At 39.4% G+C, this 12,266-nt stretch overlaps 1 protein-coding gene across 1 annotated transcript in view; it reads left to right on the top strand.

Moving 5' to 3' along the window:
* lonp1 (lon peptidase 1, mitochondrial) overlaps positions 1 to 12,266 on the top strand; it is a 28,774-nt gene that overhangs the window by 6,286 nt on the left and 10,222 nt on the right. Inside the window, exons 4-12 of the mRNA XM_071543190.1 lie at positions 1,562 to 1,727; positions 4,103 to 4,216; positions 5,679 to 5,740; positions 7,335 to 7,464; positions 7,986 to 8,069; positions 8,171 to 8,239; positions 8,929 to 9,080; positions 9,430 to 9,568; positions 10,496 to 10,674. Coding sequence (XP_071399291.1) covers positions 1,562 to 1,727; positions 4,103 to 4,216; positions 5,679 to 5,740; positions 7,335 to 7,464; positions 7,986 to 8,069; positions 8,171 to 8,239; positions 8,929 to 9,080; positions 9,430 to 9,568; positions 10,496 to 10,674 — 1,095 coding nt within the window. The remainder of the gene's footprint in view (positions 1 to 1,561; positions 1,728 to 4,102; positions 4,217 to 5,678; positions 5,741 to 7,334; positions 7,465 to 7,985; positions 8,070 to 8,170; positions 8,240 to 8,928; positions 9,081 to 9,429; positions 9,569 to 10,495; positions 10,675 to 12,266) is intronic.

Here is a 12,266-nt window from a genome sequence, read left to right as displayed (position 1 = left end):
AGATATGGGTCAGTGTGGAGAAGGTGCCGAGGAAGTTTTATCGTATAGGGCTGCATGAACTGTGCTTGCATAGAGTCAACGTCATCAGCAAGGTAGCTTTAGTTTCAGCTCCCAGCTACCGAAACCTGCGTTTTGGGAAAACAAAGGACTTAATTGGAACTTTGATGGTACCGTTACATGCTACTTAGGGCTGGGCAATATATCGATATCGTGATATGAGACTAGATATCGTCTTAGATTTTGGATATCGTAATATCGTGATATGGCATAAGTGTTGTCTTCTCCTGGTTTTAAAGGTTGCATTACAGTAAAGTGACTTTACCCACTTAGTCATTATATCCACATTACTGATGATTATTTATCAAAAATCTCATTGTGTAAATATTTTGTGAAAGCAGCAATAGTCATCCCTACAATATTGTCGCGATATTGATATCGAGGTATTTGGTCAAAAATATTGTGATATTTGATTTTGTCCATATCGCCCAGCCCTACTTACAGCTGCCCACTTTGTAGAAAATACAGAGATATATATCATGTATCGTCATTCAGCCTAAAAATACCGAGATATTTTGGTCTTTTGGATTTTTGGTCCACATCCCCCAGCCCTAATGCTACTAAGGCCTAGGAGGAAGGGTGAAAGTTCGGGACGCTAGTAATGGCATGTCCAAATTCATGACATTTAGCGTCCCTTTGGGGCTAGTTCGTCCCTGGGAGTGCATTAGAGATATCGGTGTGTGTTTGTGAGGGAGAGAGAGAGCGAGCTCTTTTTTCAATGTGTTCTTGCACGTACTTGTGTCCTCCATGATGAGTTTTATGTAATATCTCACCTCTGATAATTACATATGTTCACTGTATTATGTTGGTCTGTCAGGATCCATATAGTGCCTTCAGAAAATATTCAACCCCCTTGAGTTTTTCCACATTTTGTGATTTTGCAGAGTGAATTGGAAATTTACCAAATTTAGATTTGTAGAATCATCTACACAAAATAGACCATCGTGAAAAGGTAAAACATGATTTTGGAATTTTTTGTGTATTTAAATGAAAATTAAATACGGAAGAATCTAATTTAAATAGATATTCAGCCCTCTGAGCAGCTTTAGCAGCATTTACAGCTTCCAGTCAGTATATCTCGGACATGTCGGTATCAACTTGTCACATCTGGATTTTTGGGATTTTCTCCCATTCTTACTAGCCTATTTGCTGAAGCTTGGTCAGTTTGAATGAGAAGCGAGTCCTTTAGCACTACGACGTTGCTACCTAGTAGAAGCAGCTTTGACAACAGCAGTCTGTTTGGTCCGTTTGGATAAGTCTCTACCAAGTCTGGATTTAGGAATTTTCTCCTATTCTCTTTAGGTCAGTCCACAGATCTATACATATGATTGAAGTCTGGGCTCTGCCATGCCATTACAGCAGTACACTTTGCTAGTGTCAACCCATCAAGTGACTGAGAGGGTACCAGGGTTTTTACCCTGATTTTACTTGTTACTAAGCAGTAAAAAAGAACATCTGAAAGAATGTGTAGAGATGCTGTCCGCTGTATATTCTGGTCTGTCAGGATCCGGATCACACAACAGCTGGAGGTGGAGCCCGAGGAGTCGGCAACGTCATCGGCACAGTCAGAGTCTGAAGTGGAGTCACAACCCAAACCTGCACCGAGACGCAAAGCCAAACGCACCCGCAAGGACCAGCCTGGTACACTGGAAGAGCAGCTGGAGGACAAGGTCTGTACAGATGATTTTCACATTCAAACTTGGCCATTATATATACTGTATATATATATATATATATATATATATATATATATTTATATATATGAAGGATTCTCAACCACATACTCAACCAAACACTACAGCAGGTCATTTGACGTTTTTTTTTGCTGCCACCCAAGTTCCAATGCCATTGTTTTCACTTGGCCAAACATACCGAACGAAAGGAATAAACACTCCAGAATTTGAATAAACCCTTCTAAATATGCTTTGTGTGAATGCGCCCATAAACTATGGATTAGGGAACAAAAATGGTTTGATAACCAGGGTTGATAATAGCAATGGGTTATTTGCCTGGGCTCTGCTCTTTCAGAGCTCTGAATCATTAACAGACTGGTTTGCCATTTCTACATTAACATTAATTAGTGGACTTTTTACTTGGAAAGCGTTATTCAAGCTTTCATTTTTTCTAGAATTGATTATTGCAACTCTGTTATCGTGCGTCAATGGTAAAAACAGTTGTCATCTCCAGCTCATTCAGAATGCTGCAGACAGACTCCTATGATTTTAGAATAGATTTGACTTAGTACTTTTAAAGCTTTAAATGGACTGGCCCCCGCAAACACCTGAGCTTTTATGTCTGTACTGACCTAATCTGGAATCTTAGATCCAGTGACAAAGCCCTTCTGACTGTCCACTGGTCTAGACTAAAGCCCCAAAACTCTGGACCAGCCTTCTGGAGGATATTTGTCCAGCTACCTCAGTGCATTCTTTTAAATCACTCTTGAAAACTCACTTCACTTTTTAAACTTCGTTTTCCATCCCCATAGATGCATCTACACATACAAATCTGGTTAGATGATTCCCTTAGCTTTAACACTCACATCAGTAAACTCCAAACCCAAATCAAATCCAAGCTTGGTTTCCTTTACAGAAACAAGTTCTGTTTCACTCATTCCTCCAGAATCTCCATGTTCAAATCATGTATTCTCCCCTCCTTCGATTATGGTGATGTTATTTACCAACATGCCACAAAAACCACCCTTGCAAAACTGGATACCCTCTACCATTCCGCCATCAGATTTGCCACTGGAGCCCCCTACCGCACTCATCACTGCTCACTTTACAGTCAAATAGGCCTCACCTCTCTCCAGGCCAGACATGAGTCACATTGGTACACCCTGATTTACAAAGCACTCACTGGACACACCCCGGCCTATCTATCCAAACTACTGTGCATATCCACATCTACTTATAACCTCAGATCTAACTCTCTAATCTCTCTCGCTGTCCCAAAAACCAACAACTCTTTTGGTAGCAAAGCCTTCCACTTTGCTGCTGCATCAGCCTGGAATGGACTTCATAAATCGTTACTGCTGGGCCAGTTTGTTGACTTGGCTGCCTTTGGCAGACTATTGAAGTCTTTTTTAACACACGTCTGCAAATGTCAACTATACTGACACCCCTGCCCCCCGTGTCCTAACCCTGCACTATGTCTTGTCTGGCCTGTATGTTAAGTCCTTTTACTACTAACTGCTATGTCTGTGCCTGTCTCCACTAATGTTTTAACTCTGTTTATATTTGTTTATCTGTATTGCTGCTATTTTGTGTGTGCCGCTGTGTCTTTTTGGCAGGTCGTTATTAGGGCTGAACGATTTTGAAAAAATATGTAATTGCGATTGTTTTGACTGATATTGCAATTGCGATATGATTTGCAATATTAGAGGGAATGATATTTTTTACATCATTATTCTCATTTTCATTGAAAAACGTATTAAAATGATTATGGTGTAATTTTTGCAGGGATCTGTAGCAAACAAAGATGTTTTCTTAAGTCTGTAGAATATGATTTGTAGGCCAGGACATCTCTGCAGCATGACAATATTTCATTTAAAATGGTATTTTGACACACATTTGGCATTTAACAAATATTGCGCCTCCTGCGATTTGAAAATTGCAGTAGGCCATATTGCGATTTCGATAAAATTTTGATTAATTGTTCAGCCCTAGTCGTTATCGTAAAAGAATGTGTTCTCAATGACCTACCTGGTAAAATAAAGGAAATAAATAAATAATGGTTGGTGGTTATATTTGCTGTATATTGTGTTATTCATTTTGCTTTTATTTATTTATTTAGCCTATTCTTGTTCTTTGTCTCTATGGTGTTTATTATTTAAATTTATTTTAACCTGTTTTCCTTTTTGTTTTAATGTGTGTGAAGCACTTCGTAACTGCTGTTTTGAAAGTGATTATACAAATAAAGTTATTATTATAGTGTTTATTATTAGTTAATACTGTTATTTTATTATGGTTACATTATTATTATCTTAGTAGTAGTGTATTTTTGATGTTGATGGGACTGATTTTTTTGTTCTGTTCTAATTGATCAGATCTCAAATGCAGACCTAAGCCCAGAGCTTCAGCCTCTGCCCTCCTCTAACATCCTGATGGTGGAGGTGGACAATGTTCAGCATGAACACTTTACTGTCACAGAGGAGGTTAAGGTACACATTAAACACACTTTCTCTATATATGGTACAATACAGTAAGGTACAGTAGGGGTGGGCGATATAAACTCAAATTAATATCACAGTATTTTCCACTGTCTGGACCGTATCGGTATACATCACGGTATTCCAAATTTTTATATTTTAATATTTGATATAAAATGAATACATGTGTTTTATCTTTATAATACCAGAGGAGACGACGGAAAATATTATGCATCTCAACTGTTTTTATTGTGCAAATATTTTCCTTCTCCAACTGAGAAGCAAAAGTATGTTATAGGCCATGAAAATATGATGAATATTTAAAATATTGCAAGTATGTATGTAAAGAATTGCCTCTAAATTGATGTGGGCATTTAAACACACGCCAGTTAGCTGCATAGAAAGGTGGTCAGTATATAGAAATTGATCTATATACTATACTTTAATTTTCATCTTAACTACACCGGTTGCGTTTTCAGTGCGCAGTTATTTTTGAATGCAGCTGCTGCACTGACGCACGCTGCCGGGTCTGAAACTGAGCCGGAGCGGACTTTGGAGAGACGCATGGCTTCTGTTTTTGCCGGACTACGTACCCGTCTGTTCCGTATTTTAGCCATATAAATGTATATAGATGCCACGATTTTGCTTACTATGGTCATTTATCACCATGTCGGTAAACAAAATAGAGGATATATAAACCAACGTTGCTCAAATAAATGTTGGAGATGAGGTTATCTGTGGAGCCGCTGAGAAGCTTCTATTTGGTAACAGTACACCACACTACACATAGTATCCTATATGTTACATTTATGTTCGTCACGGTATAACTTGAGATATTTATGGAAAAAAAGTAAAACTAGATAACTGTGATCACTTACCCATATGCAAAATGTAGACAGGCTCAACACAACGGGCAGACCACGGAGGGAACAAGAACGGGGTTAACCGTGGCATATTCAATATATACAGGCTATATATATTATAAAGTATATATATAAAAAGTCAGTAGAAGTCGCCAGATAACATCATACGCTACTTTGCATGTCAATATAATCTACAGGCCCCACTCTCAGCGGAGGGAGGGGGGCAACACTGTGTGTGGGAAGAGTTGTGATCATCAGACCTCTCTGGATTAAACAACAAGTGAGCAAACCGGCATCGCCCGTATCAATTTATTGCCAAATGCTTTGGGACTGAACACATTAACACTGTTCCCCGTGGTCAGAAAAAGTCGCCAGATTTGTCGCTAGTATAAATGCCATATTATATATTTTAATAAATTTATCACGGTATCCACGGTATTGCAAAATCCATATCATTGCAGAACATCATACCGGTGTTGACTATAACACCGGTATACCGCCCACCCCTAAGGTACGGTCGATTCTTATGTGGTCTCCCTGCCCTGACAGGATGGTACACTGAAGTAGCGTACTATGGTAGAATGTGACAGTGTGGTGTTTATGCTCTCCAGGCACTGACAGCAGAGATAGTGAAGACCATTAGGGACATCATCGCACTCAACCCTCTCTACAGGTCAGTCTATCTTTCAGTCAGTCAGTCAATAATAATAATAATAAATCAATCATTTATTAAAATCTACTGGCCCACAGTTTTACTGAGCTGTAACGCTCTGTGTGTGTGTTTGTGTGTATGTATGTTCATGTACACTCAGTGACCACTTTATTAGGTCCACGTAGCTAGTAGCAGGTAGTAAGGATTCAGGAATTCTTCAAAGCCTTTACTCAACATAGTTCTGGAGACCTCCCACAGGGATCTAGGTCAATGCTATAGTGATCCATCTAATCCTAAAGAGGTCTGGACTAAAGTCACTGTCAAGTTCCTCAACCATCTTTGCTCAAGACTGGACCTGGTTACTAACAATGTTTAGGTACACTGAAATGATGCTCCAGTGGTACTAATGAGCCTAATGTAAGCCAAGTAAACATTCCCCCACACCATTACATCACCAGAAGCAGCCTGTGCTGTTGACACCAGGTAGGATGGATCCATGGATACATGTTGTTAACCTGCCATCAGCATGTCACACCAGAAACCAGAAAGTGGGTAAAAGTGCTTATGGAGAAGAAATTAATTACTAAAATTTGCGCTCTTCTCTCAGGAAGCACAAACTATTATAATGAATAAATGTGAGCAATACAAAACATTGTAACAGTGAAAAGTTACACTGTTGTTGCTGGCAAAGCTAGAGAGGACTACTGGAGAAAAATTGCAGATAGTGGAATACAAAAGTGAATAATGACACTGCTGTGTCATTAAGGGACAGTGTTCATACTGTTCACTGATACAATATTGTGTCGTCATATTGAAGCTGTGAAGCTGTGATTTTCTATTCACAAAGTCAGCCTCATGTTCCCCAAGGCGGTGGTGATGGGTATATGGGTTCAATCTACTGCACAAATCACTCTCAAGAATCCTATGAAAGTATTTCAGGGCACTTGATAAGGGACACTAAATTTCATTAATTGTTGATAACTCAACTAATGTAAGCCACCTGCTATTTGATACAAGCCCTCTTTTATAGCCACAGCGGGCAAATGACCTGGAAATGCTACAAAAATTTAATATACTATATGACTGACACCTAAAAGTTGTCATATCCTGGTATGGAGCTGCCAAGATGGCATGGACCTAGCAGCAAACTAACTCGCTGTGTGTTTCGACTGACATGAGGGTGTAGATGACATTTTTGAATTAACTATTCTTTTAATATATCATGGTCATTATGGCAGGACATTAGGCAGCTCAAGTGCCTCTCGTTTAAAATGGGATATGGTCTCTGATATGATAATGTGACACAGTTTGAGTACATATTTATTGTAGAATTGATTGTCTATGGGAAGACCTTAACCTGAGTCTAATGAGACTTTTTGATCAAATTCCATCAGAGTATGCATGAATTTATTATTATTATTGTGCTGGACTTTAGTGGACAATTTTTTTTAATGGACATGGACAGATTTAGATAACATTGAATTTATTGAACATTGGCCATTCAGAGTACCAGCAGCTTCAATCCAAAAATATCTGCGTCAATCTTTAAAAAGCTGTATGTTTGCGTTCATCCATAAACTGTATGTGTGTCCTTGTTTATATATGTGTGTGTCAGGGAGTCGGTCCTCCAGATGATGCAGGCCGGCCAGAGAGTGGTTGATAATCCCATCTACCTCAGCGACATGGGAGCAGCTCTGACAGGAGCAGAATCCCATGAGCTACAGGACGTCCTGGAGGAGACTAATGTGAGCAGCCTACAGGCCATACAATGCTTAGCTCAACATTATACAGGTTTGGCAGAGGACTTAAACATGGCAGAGAGGGTTTTCATTCCTCTGTTCAGCCTATTCAAATGATGGACTTGGTGGTGTTCTACCAGTTGTGTGTGTGTGTATTTAAGTTGTTATATTTTGGCTACATTTTTATTGACACTGGAAGTGTTTGCCACATTTTACATTGTGTTACACGCTAAAGTTATAGCCTAAGTGGTATATATTATCAACACTACAGTCATTGAATACTTTGGAAGCATGGAGCAAGACAAACTTCCTCCAGAATGCAACAAATCAGCAGTGCTCTCACATAGAGTTACATAGTCTAGCATTGATAAAAGTGATTATTTCTTTTACTGAGGGAATCTATTTCAGTGATTTTTTTTATATTAAGCTCTAGCAAAAAATGTGATTGCAGAAACTACCACAGGAATCTAATTAAAAGGTAGTCCACAATGAATATGTTTGAAACCAGTTGATGTGCGTCTCTGCAGATCCCTAAGCGTCTGTACAAGGCTCTGTCTCTGCTCAAGAAGGAATATGAGCTCAGCAAACTGCAGCAGCGGCTGGGCCGAGAGGTCAGACCACCTCATCTACCTACACACATCACCGTTAACCAACCACTGCTCTGCTGGTCAACCTAACTAATTCCATCTTTGTCTCCGCTCTCTCCTCCCAGGTTGAAGAGAAGATCAAACAGACCCACAGAAAGTACCTGTTACAGGAGCAACTCAAGATTATTAAGAAGGTTGTAATAAACTGTATGGCCTCTTATTATTATTATGTGATCTGTCTGTCAATCTCTGAGCAAGAAACTGAATCCTTTCCTCATGGGCCCTGCAACAGCAGTGAAGAAAATTGTCAGTTTGCTGTATTAGTATCTAACAGGACTTTGAAACAAGGCGAAAATTCAACATTTTATCCCTCACCCTCTGGGCCAGTCGCTGACAAGTTAATCAAATGTGAAACAGTTAAAAGTTTCCAGGCTGTTATGTATCAGTCTAAATGCATTTTATAGAGCCATTTGCATTGTCTGCTAGTCTTTTTGGCATTTGTGGAACTGTATGTTGGTCGACTGTACAAAGGATGCAGTCCTCCTCTGGGCTAATCAGTAAATAAATGTTAAAGGCTTTTTCAAGAAACTCAAAATGGTAGACAATCCAATTAGGCCATTAATGGTCCTGGAGGCAAACCTGGAGCAAGGATAGCTGGACATGAGCATCAGATTTCATGTCATTTGATCTTGCAGTGTGGGAGATATGACTGATGATGGATTACTAAACAGAGTAATTTTGACAATGCCAGGACAGTGGTGAGATGTATCATTACCCCAAGTGTTGTCAAAATCCAATCAGTTGTTTCTGAGATATAGTGTGATAGAGGGCGAACAGGGTGTGGTCCTCCCCAGACTTGAACAGGAGCTTGTGGATTTTTCAGGAGCTGGGTCTGGAGAAGGAGGACAAAGAGGCCATCGAGGAGAAGTTTAGAGAGAGACTAAAAGACAGAATTGTCCCTCAACACATCATGGATGTCATCAACGAAGAACTCAACAAACTGGGACTGCTGGACAACCACTCTTCAGAGTTCAAGTTGGTCTACTCTGTAGAATGTCCTGTAGGACACTGTACTCTACTGTACTGTATTCTACTCTGTTTTACTTGACAGCCGCTGGTCTGAGGTCAAGTTAGACTCCATTCTGTCTGTCAAATTCCTGTAGCTCAGAATTCAAGCAAGTATTCTGCTGTAAGAATATCCTACTCCATCGTACTTAGTTCATGGTACTGTTGTAGTGTAAAATTGAGTAGAATAGATTTTTATTTGCCTCAAGTGCAAATGTGTCTTGCTACATCAAGAGAGCCACTAGTGCATAAAAATACAGAGCTTACAAACATACTGTTTATGGTTCGTCAGTAAACTAGTCATCTGTTTGTTTTTCAGTGTAACCCGTAACTATCTGGACTGGCTGACCAGCATGCCTTGGGGTACCAACAGCGAGGAGAACTTGGCATTGGACCGAGCCAAAGAGGTTCTGGAAGAAGACCATTATGGGATGGATGACGTCAAGAAACGTATCTTGGTTAGAGCATACGCACTCACATATTTATACAGTATAAACTGTATGTGTACACACACAAAAATGACTTTTATCAATATCATACCTATTTAACAGTGAAAACCCCAAAATATAGAAAATCTTTATTTTCTCATATTTTTATTTCAAAATCTTACTAAATCCCATAGTATGGTTTACCCCCCAAAACCTAAGACACCATGGTGGCATGACGATGGCTGGAATTTCTTCATTCTGAAGAATCCAGAACTTGTGACATTATTCTCAAAGCATTTTTTAACTTTTGAACAGTCCCTCCCCACATTATGTCCTGCCCCAACATCCTGTTTCAACCAGAAATGCAGTGAAGTACGGAAGTAAAACAACACTGAAATGCTGCTTCGTGTTGACTTTAAATTGGATATCTTTCAAGGGATTCGGTAGCGTTTTACATTTAGTATTATTTATATTTTTATACTTGTCATATCAAAGGGAGAAAAATTTGACATTTAAAAAAACGGCTTGGTAACATTGTTGGCATTCTTTATTGAAACCACTGGGCACAGCTAGACGGAAGCTAAAATAATGGCATTTTTCAGTTTTTTTGTAATTAACACTGTTTCACTTCTCATGAAGATTCCATGTTTTCTGCTTTTCTTTTGTTTTCTTATTACATCTGTCTTTCCTACAATGCCTCTCTACTGTTTCTCCGTGCCTGCATGTATCTCTGCTCGTCACTCTCTCTCTCTTCTGCTATTTTATGTCTTGTGCTTTGATTTGTTTCCTTTTTCTTTTCTTTTTTTGCATACTGTATTGCATCATTTTGTGATTGGTTGTTGATTAGTTAGATCTAGGTAGGCTCGTTCGCTGTAAAGTCCTTTGAGACATGCTGTGTGATGAAGGGCTATAGAAATGAACTTGACTAGACTTGACTGCCTGTCTGCATGTGTGTAGGAGTTCATAGCGGTGAGCCAGCTCCGCGGCTCCACCCAGGGCAAGATCTTGTGTTTCTACGGTCCCCCAGGCGTAGGGAAGACATCCATCGCTCGCTCCATAGCCAGAGCCCTCAACAGACAGTACTTCAGGTTCAGCGTGGGAGGCATGACTGACGTGGCTGAGATCAAAGGCCACAGGTCTGAAAATCTACTCTACTAACATTAATACTGAGGGACCTCATTATAGCACACTTCACTTATTATCCATATCATATACAGTAAGCCACAAATCTAACTACTTTTTCAGACCTTGAGGAAAAACGTTGATGTGACGGTACCAATATGCAAATCAGCATATGACACCATCTGGCCCTCACAACAGCCAGGAAAACCCCTGATAGAGTAGAACCCCATAAATATGAATGTCCAGTCTACTGGGCAGGTAGGGTCAGCATTATTAGTACTGTTATTACTACCATTAATTTTAAATTCACTTTATATTAAAGGACACATATTCACTATTAATTAGTTGCTTATTGACATGCATGTTGGTAGTGTATTGGTTCCTTATGAGTCATTAAAAACGTTTATTAGCACCTTCTTCTGCACTATCATATGCTGTATATAGTATAGCCCATTAACTATGGGTTTTCCCTCAATAGCCTCCTAATTAGTGCTTACTAGCTGTCAGTAAGAAAGTTGTTGCACATGAAGTATGCTTTGTATGTCTTTGTAAATCAGATTACGTTCTCCATTTTGAATTGAAGCCTTTCTCATAGCTAATGCACACATAATTTGACACTATATAGACACAGGTTCCTTTAGTAATGCATTATAGGACAAGAGTACTAGAACAGTGATGGGTTACACCTTGAAGAAACAGATGCAAAATTTTATTAAGAATATGTGTTTTTTTAATATAAAGTGTTACCAAATTTGCATATGCAGAGGTGCCAACTGTTACAGTTTACCTGTAGCAGCTACAGAATTTGCCCCTCTGCTACGGGGCTACAGGAAAGGTCTGAAATGCTGCGTTTTTCTGGTTTCCCAGTCCAGGCAAATCAGGTGCTGCACCTATGGGCCCCACCAATCAGAAAATCAGCTTAAAAAATGTTGAATTATCTAAATTATCTCCTCCTACACCATTTGACCGATTACCACTAAAATCGGTCAGTAGCATCAATGGACCAAGCTCTTTAAATTTTGTGTATAGAATTTTGATATCTACTTTCGTTTTGAAGATATTAACTCTTCAAATTGTGAAGGAGGCATGGCCTATAAGCTAAATTGTGATACACCATGTTCATGTGGGTTAGGGTTAGTAATGAAGGAACATGTGCAAAGCCATTTTAAGATTGACCAATAGGGGGCGCCACAAATGCCAGAAAACTATGTCCTAATCCAATTGGTAAAATTGCACGGAATTCAGTACACATGCTCTAGGACCATGTCCTAGTCAAAATCTGATGTTCGGTCATCATTAGTGAAAGTGGGCATGGCCTATGACATTTTGGCTTATAACTCAAATAGAATTTCACCAATCGCTATGAATCCTGGTAATCATGTTCAAACCTTAATGTGGAACATGCACACCAATGGCCATACAGATCCAACCAGATTTTGCCCAACAGCAGCATTTTGAGTGTACAGCTAAACACGGTAAAGCCAATATGAAGTTGGATATTGACACCTTTTAACTTGCTATTACATTCTTCAGTATCAGAACTTGATAGCTTGGGGACTGAAGGATCAACAGCCTAATCTGGCAAACCTGACAGCAATCTTAATGC

This window comes from Centroberyx affinis, unplaced genomic scaffold (genome assembly GCF_046629955.1).
Source record: "Centroberyx affinis isolate AG114_WGS23_722 - 3 ecotype Tasmania unplaced genomic scaffold, CSIRO-AGI_Caff_v1 ptg004263l_1, whole genome shotgun sequence".
In the NCBI taxonomy this organism is placed as follows: Eukaryota; Metazoa; Chordata; class Actinopteri; order Beryciformes; family Berycidae; genus Centroberyx; species Centroberyx affinis.
The sequence above is the reverse complement of the archived record's forward strand: the minus strand, read 5'-3'. Positions and strand labels throughout refer to the sequence as shown.